This window comes from Molossus molossus, unplaced genomic scaffold (genome assembly GCF_014108415.1).
Source record: "Molossus molossus isolate mMolMol1 unplaced genomic scaffold, mMolMol1.p scaffold_m16_p_1, whole genome shotgun sequence".
NCBI classification, from domain to species: domain Eukaryota; kingdom Metazoa; phylum Chordata; class Mammalia; order Chiroptera; family Molossidae; genus Molossus; species Molossus molossus.
The window spans coordinates 217,669,744-217,686,931 of record NW_023425344.1 but is presented as its reverse complement, the minus strand read 5'-3'; the positions used below and the strand labels follow the sequence as shown (position 1 = coordinate 217,686,931).

The 17,188-nt window shown below is 41.4% G+C and overlaps 1 protein-coding gene across 7 annotated transcripts in view; it reads left to right on the top strand.

Moving 5' to 3' along the window:
* Positions 1–17,188, top strand: part of PPP2R5E (protein phosphatase 2 regulatory subunit B'epsilon) — a 141,259-nt gene that overhangs the window by 63,806 nt on the left and 60,265 nt on the right. For 5 of the 7 annotated variants that reach the window (XM_036253197.1, XM_036253203.1, XM_036253187.1 and 2 more), the window contains one exon: positions 6,825–7,021. In XM_036253197.1, the coding sequence (XP_036109090.1) occupies positions 6,825–7,021 (197 nt within the window). Of the gene's footprint in view, positions 1–4,832; positions 4,861–5,906; positions 6,011–6,824; positions 7,022–17,188 lie in introns of those variants that run through there. The other 2 variants (XM_036253216.1, XM_036253231.1) reach the window with 2 other exon arrangements.

The following is a 17,188-nucleotide window of genomic DNA, read 5'->3' as shown; positions in this document are numbered from 1 at the left end:
GGTCCTGAACACAGTGAAAAAGAAGAGAAGGAATACAGAGTGAGAGAGCACACGCAGGACTGTGCGTGGACACAGGGCTGCCAAGCCTGCTTTTTAAGGAAGGACTTTTATTTTGAGAGTGTCCTTTTTCTTCTTTTATAATTCAAAAGGTCCTTTCTTTGTATGAAATTAGAGTGAAAATAAGTAATGGCTAGTTAATATTTTAATGCCTTTACCTGAAGAAAAAAAAAATGGCCACCCGCTCTTTTCTTGTAATTGTAAATTATGTAAATAAGGTATGTGAAATCCTCAAAAGAAAAAGCACCAACAGAGGTACTTTAGAACACTGCATAATCCTTGCAGCCCTTTTATTGGTATAGCCCAACATGCTTCAGGAATTTATTATATTCACAAGGCCTTGGTTCCTGGAATACTCCTGTGTCTCCACCTCTGGAGTAATGAGTATTAGAGAGATTGACAGTGTTAGTCAGAGGTGTCAGTGGCTTCTGTCCTGTGGTTGAGCTGGGTGTCAGGAAAGTAATCTACACCTATAATTAGGAATTGGATCAATTTTAAATGTTTTATTTCTTGTCCTGACAAATTTCAGTGACTGCCTTGGCCTTAGAAGATAAAGCATGAAAGATAGCTAATGAAGGGTTGGAAACAAATATTTATTAGAGGTTTTGTGTCTGTGTCACGTGTGTGTTTCTATTTATTCTGATTGGAACCTAGTGTCAAAAGTACTGTGAAAGCCTTGAATCCTATAATTTTGCTGCGGAGGACACTAGTCTGCATCAGTGGTGACCTTTGGGTTTGGTTATTAATCGGAGAGCATGTTTGTCGGCTTTTGGGAAAGCAGAACTGGAGCGATCCAGGAAAGATCAATAATAAGTACACGTAGATTGTCCAAACTGAGAAGAACAATTGATATTCATATACTATTATTATTTAAAACTATAATGTACCCACCTACCATTGTTCACTAGTTTACGGTTGATTTGATGCTGTTTAAGTTTTTAAATCATTGAACTATTTTTAGAAAAGTCAATCAAAATTTCCTTTATTTTTAGGGTAAGTTTTTACTTAAAATTTTTTTAAAAATTTAATTTATTTTTATTACAGATGTTTCTCCTTTTTCCCCCATTGACACCCTGCTTCCGTCCCCCCCCCCCCTTTGTTGTCTATGTCCATTGGTTATGCTTATATGCATAAGTTCTTTGGTTTATCTCTTTCCTCCCCTCCCCGCCCTAAATTTTTCTTAAATAGGTATCTCGTATCTCCAGTGGTAGTGGTGGCTGTTTGTTGCTATTATTTATCACTATCATCATTATTGTTGTTATTGGTGTGGGCTTCCTGAATTTGAATACTAGCTGCAGTTCTTCCTAGTGGGAGATGTTGGGCAAGTGACTTAGCTGTTCTGGGCCCCAGTTTTTTCCATCTGAAAACTGGGATATTAATAGTAGCCACTCATAAGGTATTCTGAGGATTAAAGGGGATAATGTATGCCAGGAGCTTAATACAGTGCTTTGCAATAGCAAATGTTCATTATCGTTGTTGTTATTTTTACCTTGAAATATCAGTCCAGGCCTTTTCTGCCTTTCCGTTTGTTGTTTAATTAATTCTTACACCTGGTCTCACTCTTTAGATGTTATTTTATCTGTGTAGCCATTCTATGTGACACATTTTGAACTTTTAAAAGAAGTGTGTGCTAATAATCAGCAAAATGTTTTTTGATTTTCCTAATAGATTGGAAAGATGTCTAAAGGCACCCAACTCTACATTCATTTATTTGTAGTTGAGGCCCAGAAGGAATGCTTTCATTCTTGTAGATGTTTCCAGGGACCTTCCTTTGCTTGGCAACCGACAGTTTTCACTGTGAAAACAGTGGTTTTCAACTGTGGCCACACATTGAACTCACTTGAAACACCACCCCCACCACCACCATCAACCACAAACGTTTCTGAACCCACTACTTTGAATACAGTAATAAAGTCATTGGAATGGCCAAGTAAATAATACTTATATTAGCTAATATGATAGTTTTTTACTTGCTTATTTACGTGGAAGTATCTTTGTAATCATGTTATACTTGGGTACAGTTCACAGTGTTAACAGAGGAGAGAGAACCTCGCCTCCCCTGGTTGCTTGTGGAAGTGGGGTTCCTTGGGTAACGCTGGAATAAGCATTTCCGGAGGCCCCCACAGGAGGACGAGATAGAGTAGAAAGTTTTAGTTCTGTGAAATTACACCCCTGGGTTTCCATTTCCCTTAGTCCAGATTCCAGAGCAGTGGAATCTGACCTCATGGGATCTTATCAGGCTGCCATAATTGGGTCAGTTATTCTTCCCTTTAAACAAGTACTAACATTGGATGGGTGGATTGTTGTGCTAATAACCTTCATGGTATTGCATAACCTCTTACTGCTTCCTCATTATTTGTGGTCAGGGTTCTGTGGGATCCCTCTGCCAGGGTCAGGAGTAGCCTGCGCAGGCCCGAGCCTCCCCTGGAAGAGGGAACGCGAGCGTTTGCTGCCCGGTCTGCTTTGGGAGTCTAAGACGACCTTTGATTTTTCTAATTTACATTTATTTCTAAATGTCTACAATTCGTTTTTTTTTAACACTTCAGAAGTTTTAGATTTTCAGGTGGCTTGGCTTTGGGAAGTGGGCAGCTTTGAATTCTGGTGTTATTCATTGTGGTAAAAATGTACTGCCTGTCTGATTTCTTCTTTTGTAATTTATGAGATTTTGCTTTATGGCCTAGTACCTGGTACTTTTTATAAATGTTTCTTTAAAAAGAATATTTGTATCTGCCTGTGGGACTGATTCCATAGACATTAAACTTTTATCATTGAAACATTCTGAACCATCTTTCAGAGAGTCCCCCCTTTGATCCGGGCCTGGCCTGTCTTCACATTCTGCTCCCTCACATCCCACTGGAACCAGGGAGAAGAGGGCACGCAGGTCGGGAGCAGCATGGCTATGTGGGGCAGGTCAAGGGCCAGACAGTACAGGGCGAGCCCTTGGCTTGGACTGATAAAGTTACGGCATCCTTCAGTACAAATGAAAATGTTTTGTTTTTTAATCCTTACCTGAGGACATTTTTTGCATTTATCTTCAGATAGAGCGGGAGGGAGAAAGGGAAGAAGAGAGAGAGAGAAACATCTATGTGAGAGAGACAAATCAAGTGCTTGCCACCCACATGACCCCAACCGGGGCTGGGAACAAACTGTAACCGAGGTACGTGCCCTTAGCGGGAACTGAACCCAGGACTATCTGGGCCGTGGGCCGGTGCTCTAACCGCCTGGTCAAACTAGCCAGGGCTGAAAATGTTTTAAAAAAATTGTTGCCATAAAGGAGTTGGGTCTTTTAGGAAACCTCTCCCTCTCTTTTTCTTTTGGTCAGTTTTGACTACTTAAATTGTTTAATTTAAGGAGAGGAAATCACTTTAGAAGAATTTAGTCTGTTATAAAGGAGGAAGCAATGCTTATTAGTATATGTGTTAGTCTTCAGGGAATGAGGAGAGACAGAGAAGGGGTTCAGCATGGTCCTTTATGAATGGGGTATGTTGGAGATTGATTTGTCAATGTCCTTCTGCATTCTTTCTCTTTGCACATACCCTCGTCTATACAATATGGTATTACTCTGGCCTTTCACTGAGTTTGAATGTTGCATAGTGGTGGAGTCTGGGCTCTGGACCAGTCTGCCTGAGTTTGTATCTAGTCTCAGCTGCTTGTTAGCTTTGTGACTCTGGGCAAGTCACTGAATCTCTCTGTGTCTTGGTTTTCTCATCTATCTATATATTTTTTAAATCCTCACCCGAGGACATCCTTCCATTTCCTGTTCAGACAGAGTGGGAGAGAGAGAGAGAAAGAGAGAGAGAGAGAAACATTGACATGAAAGGGACACATTGAGTGGCTGCCACCCGCACGACCAACCAGGGCTGGGGACAAACTGCAACTGAGGTACGTGCCCTTAGCAGAAACCGAACTTGGGTCTCTCTGGACCGCAGGCTGATGCTCTAACCGCTGAGCCAAACTGGCCAGGGCGGTTTTCTTTTTTTTTTTTTTTTTTTTATCCTCACCCGAGGACATTTTTCCTTTTTTTTTGTTCAGGTAGAGTGGGAGGGAGAGAGAGGAACAGAGAGAGAGAGAGAGAAACATCGATGTGAAAGGAACACATCGAGTGGCTGCCACCCGCACAACCGACCAGGGCCGGGGACAAACTGCAACCGAAGTACGTGCCCTTAGCGGGAACCGAACCCGGGTCTCTCAGGACCACAGGCCGATGCTCTAACCGCTGAGCCAAACCGGCCAGGGCGAGGGCGGTTTTCTAATCCATAAAATTGGAAATGATACCTACTGCATGGGGTTGTTAGGATTAAATGAGATAAATGGGAAAATGCTTAGAACAGTATCCAGTAGAACTCAATACATGTAAGCGATTATCATGGTTCCATTAGGCAGGTGGTAGCCTGCTTCACATTTGTCTGTAACATTACATCAATTTGGATAAATAAAGAATAATTTCAACTGCCTAACATTGAAAAACAGGACTAAATGTTAACTACTTGAATTTTTCAATAACCAAATATATAAATCTCTTGAGTGTTACTACAGTGACCACAAAGATTAATTGTTGTTGTCACTGCTTAAATATGGTTTGCTTTTGGAGAAAAGGTTGTCAGTTATAGATGCTTTCATAATTCATATGTGCTGAGTTATGGAGTTCTCCATGTGGACTGTCTGGTTTTTAAGTCTTATTAAAGTTACTGTATCAAAATAGGATTAATTAACATTTCTCCTGAAGATTTTTAACTTTAATGTTACAATAATAAACTTTTTCTTATTTCCTATAGAGCATCAGAATTTCCGTTCAGCTTTGAGGTATGGGGTCTGATTTAGAACTTAGAAAAGTTTATAATTAACCATATCTGTCCTGTGCATGTAACTAGCCATTGGTTAAGGGTATATAGTCATGTTCGTGAGCAGCCTTGTTTAGTTTTTGTTTATTTATTTTGAACATTGAAGTAGGTAACAATTAAAGAGAAAGTTTGGTCTGACTAAATTTAGTTTTTGAAGTCTAATGCTAGATGTTTTGAAAGTGATTAAGTCTAGAGGCATAGAATAAGACATATCTCATGGCTTAACTCAAATTCCAAAGTCTTTGACAATAAAATGCATTGGGCCTTGGAGGACATAGGAGAGTAGGTGGGAGGGAGGGGAAACTCATTGGTTAAGAATGATTTCTAAATTTATAACTTGTTTTTGGAGAGTAATAATGATGTTATACACCTTCAAAAATATTGTCTACTTCTTGTTCCCTTTTATCTGGCAGAGAAATCCTATGTTTTTAGGTGTCCCATCCATCTCACTGAGGCTTATCCTAAAGTCCATGTCAGTAGGCAGTGTTTGGGAATTATCCACGAGGTCCTGAGTTCTTGGGCTTGCGCTTGGGCTGTGGGATGTGAGGAGGGGAAGGGGGTTGTGGAGAAGGAGTCACATGGGTCGTGTGAATAGGAGCCTCGCCCTCACTCCCTTCTGCTGGGGCTGCTGGTGGCTATAAGGTGGGAGCTGTTAATTGTTGCACTTACCTCCAGGGAGCAGGTGGCCCATGCTTTGAAGCTGCTGTAAAGCATTTACAAAGGGTGTTTGCAAGTGACTGGCCAGACTATTCAAGTCCTTCATGAGTGATACAAAGGAAATATGGGACTGTGGTTAGAAACATGGGCACTGTGCCCTGCTCCATAACTCATCGCTGTGGGACCTCAATGACTGTCTCTACTTCTTTTCATGGAAACTAGAGAATAATAATAGAATGTCACCTGCTTACCCCTAAGAGTGTTTTGAAGATTAATGAGTTAATTGCCTTAGATGAAGGCAGCAGAGCTTACTGTGGTCATAATTTCATTACCTTTCTAGGGAAGCGTCAGTTTCGGGGAATAAAATAGTGGAAAGAAGACAGGAATGGAATGGCTGTCTACAACTTAGTCGGTGTATTTGACGTCCAGCTTTGGATCCGGTTTCCATTCTACCTGTAGAATTTCAATCTAAAATTTCTAGTTATTTTTTTAGAAATGACACAAAACCAAATATCTGGCCTGCTGTTTGTGGGAAAAGAATAGATGTTTATTCTGAGAACATATAAAAAAAGATGCCAGTGGTTTCCCCCCACTTTAAGGGAAAGAAGATGGGTCAAAAGAGAAAGTGTAGATTGTTCTTACTGTCCCAGTACTGATGTGCTCTTTTAAGAGAGTTGGTATTCCTTCATTTTGTTGACTTTTCAAGTTTCTTTGACAAAGAAACTTTAGATATCAAGTCAAAACAAAACAAAAAATATAAACACACACACGCACACACACGCATGCACACACACCCTAGTTGCTTTAAACCCAAGGATGTCAGCATAAAATTAAAATGAATCGACTGACATTTCTGCCTTGAAATTTTTTAGTAAAATAAATTTAAACCAACAGTGAAAACTTCTGGCTTTTACCTTATAATGGGAAATTTGACCTTTTTCAGTGTTTTTGGCTTACGGATGTTGACATTGGGGTGTTTTGGGTTACAGTTTGCTCCAACTCTCTAATGGCTCTTGGGATTTCGATCAGTCTGTGGTGTGGAATAACAAACGCTGTCAGTTGTGTTGGTATCACGTGGTTTTTCAAAGACACGTTCTCCGAAGTAGTGGATATGGTATCCCCTCCTGCCCAGGTGTAACTGTTTAAAAAACACTGTTGTCATGTGAATTCTTATTTTTTTTGAGCTTGCTTTTGAAATAACTTTCACAGAGAATTCCTGTTACCTAGACATTGATGACAGACTTACACCATTTCCTTTTTTTTTCTTAGACGTTCCATCCTCAGAGCAGCCTGAACTGTTCCTAAAGAAACTTCAGCAGTGCTGTGTCATTTTTGACTTCATGGACACGCTATCTGATCTTAAAATGAAAGAATACAAGCGCTCCACTCTTAATGAACTGGTGGACTACATTACAATAAGCAGAGGCTGTTTGACAGAGCAGACTTACCCTGAAGTAGTTAGAATGGTGAGTTTCTTTTTTTTCGCCGCGGACACTTGTAAGCACCTTCCATAGCTACTCACAGGTGTATTTATTGCAGAGTCAGGTCACTGGAGGTCACCTCCACAAAAGAGAGCCAACCTTCTGAGAGCTAAGCACAAGTAGTCGGCACAGTCCTAGAATTTGAAGAGCATTATTTTATGAGAATGAAATCCAGAACTTTTCACCTACAACGGTATTGGAGGAATCAATGACTTCAAACTGTGAAGCCAAGATGGCCAGGGTATTACTGGATTTCTGGCATTGAGAAAAGGACAGACAAAGGAGAATCAACAAAAGTTTAGATCTGTGTTTGAAAAACATTCAAGCCTGTTGGATATTTTGCCCCCCCCCCCTTCTTATTCATTGTGGTATATTAGAAATGGCTTTATGCTTAATAAAGTGTGATGTATAGAGTCTAGTTAAGCCTCTCTTGGCTTTATAAGCTAATCATTCTCTTTATGATCTTGAAATCAGGGATGATGTCTTTCATTCTTTTTGAACAGTGTCTTGCACCTTGTGTGGTTGTTAGGAGTTAAGAGAAGAGACATTATTAGCATAATGCAAGTAATGATGTTCTTATTGTATCAATAATTATATTAGCTTTTCAAAAGCTGAGCCAACATATGGTTTTCTGTTAGATTTCTGTGGGAGGGTTGCCTTTCTTGGCATCCTAGAAGGTCTGGGATCTATAGGGTGCATGCTATTTGGGTGGGATCGGGTTGGGGGCTGGTCTACTAACTGGTGAAATTGTGCTTCAGAGACCCAAAATGTTCAGTGCATATTATTATAACCTGAGAAACGGTGACTGATATGTGAAGGCCATTTCAAAACAACATCCAATATATAACTCAGACCCATATCTGAGTGTGTATTGCATTTGTTGTTAATTTACAGGAATATAGTGCTAGAATATTGTGTAGGCGAATTATTGACATTGTGGCTCTTGAGCAGTGGTTCTCAATCAGGTGCGATTTTGCTTCCCAGGGCACTTTGACAATGTCTAGAGACATTTTTGGTAGTCACAACCAGGGTGTCAAGGGGGTATGTACTGCCAGTGGAGAGAGGCCGGGAATGCTGCTAAACATCTTACTCTGCACAGGACAGCCTCCACAACAGAGTGATCTGACCCCCAGTGTCAGTAGTGCCCCTGTGACAAACCCTGCTCTCCAGTCTGCGTGTTATTTAACCTTTAACCTGATACTAGGATCTTCTCTAGTCCAGTGCCTTCTGCAGAGGATGTTCCCTTGCTTTGAACCTACCTCCTCAGACAGCAGAGGTATCCAGTTTATAACTTCCTCCTGAATCTTTCTATGGATAGTTTATGAAAATGTCATACACCACACACACACACACACACACACACACACACACACACACACCAGTTTTTTGTAAACACAATTTATATTCACACTTTCAGTAACATGCTTTTTTCACTTACCAGTATATATCAGTACATATCAAGCTGCCTCACTCAGTCTTATAGCTCCATAATATTTCACTGTGTGGATGTGCTATAATTTATTTAACCAATATCCTATGAATATTTTTGTGTGCACAACAGTGTGGCCTTGTGAGAGAAGATGTGCATATTTGCTGGTTTTTATTATTTATTTATTTTAGAGAGAGAGGAAAGGAAGGGGGGAGAGAGGGGGAAAGAGAGAGAGATTTGTTGTTTTACTTATTTATGCATTCATTGGTTGATTCTTGTGTGTGCCCTGACCGGGGATCGAACCCACAACCTTGGCATATCAAGGCGATGTTCTAACCAACTGAGATAAAAACCAGGACTGATTTGTTTTTTTTGTTTTTTATCCTCACCCTAGGATATTTTTCCATTTTTTGTACAGATAGAGTGGGAGGGAGAGAGAGGAAGGGAGAGAGAGAGAGAAACATCGACATGAAGGGACACATCGAGTGGCTGCCACCCGCACGACCAACCAGGGCCGGGGACAAACTGCAACCAAAGTACGTGCCCTTAGCGGGAACCGAACCTGGGTCTCTCTGGACCGCAGGCCGACGCTTTAACCGCTGAGCCAAACTGGCCAGGGCCTGATTTGTTTTTTAATAGTCTTTCTTTCTTCCCTGTTTCTGGACCCTTGTGTATTCCCTGCCACCCTCACCCCCAGCCCGGTCCCCACCACTAATTCTGATTCTCCCTTTCCTTTTAGGGCCTGGCTTAAAGTGCTACCACTGTTTTCTGAAAAAGCACAGAGTTTTCTCCTTAAGTTCCTTAGCAACCTACCCTTTGGGTTGGGTTGTTTTTTCTTTAGCAAATTAATTCATTTGTTGCTTTTTAAATTTTTTCACACACTGGTCTGATTATTCTAATTAGACTCTAAACATTTCTAGGCAAGAACTGTGTCTTGTATATCTCTGTGGCCTCCAAATGCCTCCTAGCCCAGGCCTACTGCAGTTGGTTGAATGAGTAAATGAGCCCTCTTAAAATTTGAGAATTTCAGGTATTCAAGTCATGATTAAGATATTGAATGTTATTTGTGGGTTCTGTCCCTGTTCAGGTTATGTATGGGAGGCAACTGATAGATGTTTCTCTCTCACATCGCTATTTCCCTCTCTCCCTCCCTTCCTCTCTGAAGTCAATAAAAACATATGCTCCCCTGGCCAGTGTGGCTCAGTGGTTTGAGTGTTGTCCAATGGACCGAGAGGTCCTAGTTCGATGCCTGGTCAGGGCAGATGCCTGGGTTGCTGGCTTGATCCCCAATGGGGGTGTTCAGGAGGCAGCCAATCGATGTTTCTCTCTCACTGATGTTTTTATCTCTTTCTCCCTTCCTCTCTTTCTAAAAACAATAAAAACATATTTAAAACAACAACAACAACAACAAAAATCCAGTTGAGGATTAAAAAAAAAAGATATTGACTGTCATTGGATTCTACTCAGTTTTTAAATCCAATATTTGGCACAATACACAAATTATTTCATTTTTATGAGCCAGCTTGGTCCTAAACCAGCATTGGCTTTTTATTTTTATTTTTTAAAAATACTTTTCTTTGTTGATTTTAGAGAGAAGGGAGAGGGAGAGAGAGAGAGAGAAATAGAAACATTGATGAGAGAGAACATCGATTGGCCGCCTCCTGCATGCCCCCACTGGGGATCGGGCCCACAACCTGGGCATGTGCCCTGACCAGGAATTGAACCGGTGACTTCTTTGTGCATGGGTCGATGCTCAACCACTGAGCCACACCAGATGGGCTGGGTTGACGCTCAATCAGTGAGCCATACCGGCCGGGATTTAAAAAAAAAAAATTTTTTCCTTTATTGATTTTAGAGAGAAGAAGGGAGAGGGAGAGAGGATAGAAACATTGGTGAAAGAGATGACCTTTTATTTTTATTTATTTATTTGTTTGTTTATTTATTTATTTATCTACCTGTCTGTCCTCACCTGAGGACATTTTGCATTTATCTCCAGGAAGAGCAGGAGAGAAGGGGGGGAAAAGAGAGAGAAACATTGATATGAGAGAGACACATCGAGTGCTTGCCACCCACATGACCCTAACTGCGACTGGGGACAAACTGCAACTGAGGTACGTGCCCTTAGCAGAAACTGAACCCGGGTCACTCTAACTGCTGAGCCAAACTGGCCAGGACCTTTTATTAACTTTTTATTATTATTTTTCTTTATTGAATTTAGATGGAGAGAGGAAGGGAAATGGAGAGAGAGACAGAAACATCAATGAGAGAGATAGCCTTTTAAAGGAGACCATTTTCTGTTCTCCCTCACCACCTTTCTTTACCCCTCTCATGTCCACTCATCACCAAAAAAAAAGATTTCTATTAGTTGTGTGTTACCTGGCCCGGGTAACTCGGTTGGTTGGAGCGTTGTTCTGATGTGCCACGGTTGCAGGTTTGATCCCTGGTCAGGGCACATACAAGAATCAAGCAATGGCCCTGGCCGGTTTGGCTCAGCGGTTAGAGCGTCCGCCTGCGGTCCGGAGAGACCCGGGTTCGGTTCCCGCTAGGGGCATGTACCTTGGTTGCAGTTTGTCCCCGGCCCTGGTTGGTCGTGCGGGTGGCAGCCACTTGATGTGTCCCTTTCACATCGATGTTTCCCTCTCTCTCTCTTCCTCTCCCTCCCTCCCACTCTGTCTGTGCAAAAAATGGAAAAATGTCCTTGGGTGAGGAAAACAAACAAACAAACAAACAAACAAACAAACAAAAAGAATCGAGCAATGAATGTATAAGTAAATGGAACAACACATCAGTGTTTTTCTTTCTTTCTCAAATCAGTTAAAAAAAAATATCCTTGTGCCCTACCTTAGGAGTTATTGAAGCTGTAGCATGCATGGTATTCTAGGGCATTAGAAAATTAACTTTCTAGCTTGGCTATTGTGGTTCACTTTATTGAGCATTGTCCTGTGTACCTTAAGGTCACTGGTTTGATTCCCACTCAAGACATATACCCAGAGTGTGGGTTTGATCCCTGGTTGGGGCATGTGTGGGAGGCAATCCATCGGTGTTTCTCTCTCTCTCTCTCTCTCTCTCTCTCCCTCTCTCCTTTCTCCTCTCTCTCAAATTAAAAAATAAAATTATCTTTCTAGGTGGTACTTTATGGTTCTCAGATTTAGAATTTATTTTTTATATTTCATGATTTGTGAAATTGCTAACTGTTAATTTTACATGGTTCTTGGAAAGTTTGGCGTGTTCACAGAGAAGGAGGTAGTGTAGCAGATAGAAAGGATTTTGGAGCCACACAAATGTGGTTCGGGTGCCAGCTCTGGCCACACTTCCTTCATTGCCTTGGATGTAGCCCTCCATCTCTGGGGCCTCAGTCTTCACGTGGTGCCAGGAGGCACATAGGATTGGGGGAAAGGTGGCTGTAGTCCCTCTTACCCTGCTCCTTAAGTAGTCCACCTACGTAAAATTGTTGTGCTTTTGTTTGTACATCCAGGTTCTCACCACGTCAAATATATGTACAACCTAGTAAGCAGGGCGCTTACCACTCCGTAAGAAGGATTGAAACCAAGTCCCCACTCTATGTCCTCTACTCCCTGCCATTTGTCACCTCTGAACCCCTTGTATATAAAAATTCTGGTGCTCCTGCTGCTCACTTTCCTCATCTGTGTCCTACCTGACTTTGGGGTATTTTGTGAGGACTTGGCGATGATGTACGTAAAGCTCTTAGAATAGTCCCTAAGACACGGCAGACGTTCAGACAGTAATATTACTATGTTTTGATGATTTTGTCATTAGGAACTTGATTTAACCCAGAGTTCCTGGTTGTGGACTAAAAATGCTTGGTCAGCTAGATGTGTGGTATTCCTTTGCTTCAGTGGTTCTCAAAGTCTGTAATTCTAAAATGATCCTGCCTGTTGAACAGTCACTGTCCCCACATAGTCCCTTTCTTGTTACTGTAAAATGAAACTGCTTCACTAGGATTAGTGGAGAAAATGTAGTGCTTTTAATGAAATATCAGTGAAGTGATAGCTAGGTTTTAGAAACCAGTATGGGTTATGACTTATGATGGCATGTTCTTGTGTCAGCATTATTACCAAAAGCTTTTGATCCAACCTGATGGGACCTGTAGTTTGAGTATGGCTCCTCCCGTCAAGGAAGAAAGGAGTGACAGGTAAAAGTAACCTGTGAGTTGTGGAAGCCATTTTTAGCATTTAAATGAAGTCTGGATACTACCTGCAGGCTGTTAGAATTTAAGAAAAACAACTATGTGCAAACAAAATAAAATAAATAGCACTTAATTTACCTGAAGAAGGATAGTGTGGGGTAGTAGAAAGAGTCCCAGTCAGAGAATGTGGAAGTCACTGTCCTCTTCCACTTAGCTGGTGGTGAGATCTTGGGTAAGTAGTTTCCTCTCTAAGCCCCAATAAATGTAAATAGAGGGATTGACGATGATCTCTCACATCCTTCCAGCTCTGGAAACTACCAACTCTTTGGGTTAACACAGTCTAAGAAATTTAGCATGGATTCTGACATTCTCAAAGTTTACAAACCATTGGCCAAAGTAGTTGCTTAGGTAAGTGGTTTGTTTTATGTATTTCTCATAGGGTCATATCTGATGGAAAAATGAGAATTAGGACTTTTAGTTCCTTTAGCTTTGGTGCATTCTGCTTTGTATCTTTTCAAGTGGCAGGCAGGCTTCTGTCCTTGAGGCAGGCTTTTTACCACATTGTGCTCATGCTTTCTTTGTGGTTCTGTTGCCATGCAGCCATTGGGAAGATTTCTTAGAACTCCTGACTCTCCCAGTAATTTTGTGTTAATTTTTTTTTTTTACTTGAACTCTGTGTGTTTTGTATTCTTTGTATTCTCACATTTTTCTTTTCAAAAATGTCTCTTGGGGATAGTTCAGATGTGAACTGAAATCACACTGGTGAAGACATTGTGTTAGTTAACTCCAGGTAAGGTTTACCGAATGATCTAGAACCACACTTGCACATTTTGATGATAAAAGAAGGCAGGGTCCTGCTCTGTCAACAAATTCAGTCAGTAGAGGAGGTACTCACGTGAACAAATAATAAGATAATGTCATATATATGCATTAATAACTGTTGAAACTTTTTTTTTTTAATTCAACTTAAACCAGTTCTAAAAGAATTTTTTTTTTATCCTCACCTGAAGATATTTTTCCATTTATCCTCAGATAGAATGGGAGTGAGGTAGAGAGAGAGAGATATCGATGTGAGAGAGACACGACTGGTTGCCTCCTACACGACCCCAACCAGAGCCGGTGACGAACTGCAACCGAGATACGTGCCCTTGACCGGAATCGAAACTGTGACTCATTGGTCCGTGGGCTGAAGCTCTAACTGCTGAGCCAAACCAACCAGGGCAAAATAAATATTTTTTTTTTTAGTTTTAGGGAGAGAAGTAAGGGAGAGAGAGAGAGAGAGAGAGAGAGAGAGAGAGAGATCAATGTGAGAACAAAACATGTATTGGCTGCCAGCTGCACGCCCTGTCCTGGGGATTGAGTCTACACCTTGGGCATATGCCCCGATCATGAAGTGAACTGGCAACCTTTGGGTGCACAGGACGATGCCCAGCCAACTGAGCCACACTGGCTGGGGACTGTTGAAAAGTTTGAAGCATTCGTTGTGTGATATAGATTTATATTGCAACGACAGTGGGTCAGATAGATTGGAGGGAGCTGACGTGGAAGGTGGAGAGGCATATGTTAGGGGATTGCTGTTTTAGAGAAGTTGTGGAGGGCCTAAAACCAAGCTCAGTGTGAAAATAGAGAGGGAGAGGTAAGGATGGCTTTTGAGACTCAGGAGGGAAATTGAAGCCACTTAGCATTTATGTGGATGTTTGGAGTGTGAGAAGGGGAAGGGGTCTAGGGTAGCTTTGGGAATTAGGCAGTTTGTGGTGCTGCTATTTGAGAAAGGGAAAGCAGGTTAGGGGTGGAGGCTGAGTTGTTGATTTATTTTTTTTTAAGATTTTTAAATTGCTCTTTAGAGAGAGAGGAAGGGAGAGGGAGAGGGAGAGAAACATCAGTGTAAGAGTGAAACATCCATCTGCTGCCTCCTGCACGTCCCCTCCTGGGGATTGAGCCCACAACCCAAGCATGTGCCCTGACCAGGAATGGAACCGGCAACTTTCCGCGCATGGGATGGCGCCCAACCAACTGAGCCTCACCGGCCAGGGCTAAGTTATTGATTTTTCATGTAACTTTGAGATTTGGGAGATCTGTATGTGGAAAGCTAGAGATAGATATTGGTAATTATCAGCATGGGAGTAGGGCAGGGGAGAAAAAGAACAGTGATGGATCTCCAGTTGGTACCAGGGAATCGTTGTGCCTTAGTGCAGTGGTATAGGTGGGAGCTAGTGGGTTGAGTGCCTGAAATATGAGGAAGTCAGGATGATGATTACAGTTAATGATTGCATGTACAGTGGGGGAATCCTAGCTGTACTGTCTTGATTAGAGTGTACTGTCCTGCTACTTTTCTCCTGCAGAAAGTATACCTTGTTGCACTGGTTGTTTGCTGTTATTCTTTTCATATTTTGTATTTGTGACTTGGCTTTTCTTGGTTTCAAACCACTCCTAATCTGTGGTTAAATCTCTGAGTACCTCAAATTGTCGAACATGTGATTTTCCAAAGCTCAGTAGTTTTAAGATAAAATATGTAGAACAGTTGTTTATTTTTGTCTTTTCTATTGGAGTCTTTCTTAGCCACCATTAACTTTATTTTTCCCACTCTCTAATTATACCCTGTCAGTTGGTTATCTGAGTGGTTTATCTTTTATATAATCATTGCTTTAACTGAAAGTCACATCTCTGGTTAGCCTCTTTATAGAATAATATAGTTTTGTAGAAAATTATGAAGTTGCAATTAAAGGTCTCAGAGTCTGCCTGCTTTGTTAACTTCACTACATACTCTTTTGGCTGAAGGACAGAGAGTTTCTTTTTGTAAAATAACAACTATCTAAAAGTAGCCTTGGGAACGGTTACAACCGGGGGAAATATGAAATTTCCATTTTTCATTTTCCTGCATCTGATAAGGAATATAAATATGTATTCTGGCCAGAATATGCCTTGGAGGTGACTCTTCAGACCCAAGGGAGATAAGATCTTTCGGTGTGAGCCACTGAGGGGGCTGTGGTATGGTGGAGGTATGGTAGGCCGCTTTCACCATTGGAAATACAAGTAATGGAAGAGAGTGGAGTGCTATCTGGGGACAGGCACTTAGGGACCGAAGTTACTGGTAAAGTTTGAGGATAGATTAAGTCTAAAAGTGTTAGGACCTGAGAATTAAATTAGAAAGTAAAGAATTGCTTGGTCCTTAGAAAAGAATTGAAGGTTATGATGATGAAGATTACCAAAAGGCATTTAAAAAATGAGACCAGGAAGAATTCACTCCTCAAGGTTAGGAGCAGATTGTTACCATTTGTAATTTACCAGAGGGTAGAGAAACTGGCATGCACTTTGTCCTTTCCTTAGTTACCATCTTTAACTATCACACCATGCTTCTCTAGTTAGTGCTCATGTAACAATATTCATTTAATATCTTAGGGTGTCCATAGTTTGGTTTCATGGGGTCAGTGGACCCTCTAATGTTGGCTGCAAAATTTTGTGGTAGAGGAGTGCTTCTTTTTCTTTTTTATCCTCACCGGAGGACATCTTTTCATTCTTTGTTCAGATAGAGCGGGAGGAAAAGAGAGGAAGAGAGAGAGAGAAACATCGAGGTGAAAGGGGCACATCGAGTGGTCGCCATCCTCACGACCCAACCAGGGCTGGGGACAAACGGCAACCAAGGTACATGCCCTTAGCGGGAACTGAACCCCGGTCTCTCCGGACCACAGGCCAATGCTCTAACTGCTGAGTAAATCCGGCCAGGGCAAGGAGTGCTTTTTTTGATGAAATTATCAGATATATCTATTTTCAAAATGATCTAAGTTTGACTTTACCACAGGTGCAGCGCTCTGCAAAGTGCTGCTTTGTTGGAAAATATAGGATGGGATTGAAATTCCCTTTATGGCAGTAACCAAAGATAAAGAATGAAGTTGTTTTCACCAATGAAACCATTGGGTCTGGAGTTTCCTCTGTGGGAAGGTTTCTAGTAGTGAATTCAATTTCTAAATACCTGTCTGACTCTTCAGAGTTTCTCTTTCCTCTTGTGTCAGTTTTGGTAGGTTGTTATAATATTACACAGTTTAGAGTTGTATTCAAACGCTTAATCCTTAGAGGTTCTTCACAAAGGTGTATGCTAATGACTCTTAATGTTGTTTCCTGCCCTACCCCTCCCTCTCAGTATAGGAGTACATGATTTCAATCTTCATAGATTTATTAAGACTTGTTTTGTTCTAACATGTGGTCTAGTCTAGAACATCCTCCATGTGCATTTGAAAAGAATGTATATTCTGCTGCTCTGGAGTGAAATGTTCTGAAGATATCAATTAAATCCATCTCATCTGGTATAAGAGTGCATGGTGATTGGGGGTGAAGAGGGCTGTGTCGTTCAAAACACTCCTGTTCCACCCAAACTACAGTCCTGGAGATGATCTGATTCCCTAAGGTTATGACACCCCTGCCCCCCACCCGTGCTTCTTCTCTGTCCCACCATTAGAAGCATGTAAGCTCTGCCAGCAGCCTTGCATCGCTTGATTAGCCTGACTTTGCAGCAATCCCTCCATGTTCATGACTGACCCAATCCTTGGAAGCACTATGTGTGTGTGTACAGTCCATTTTC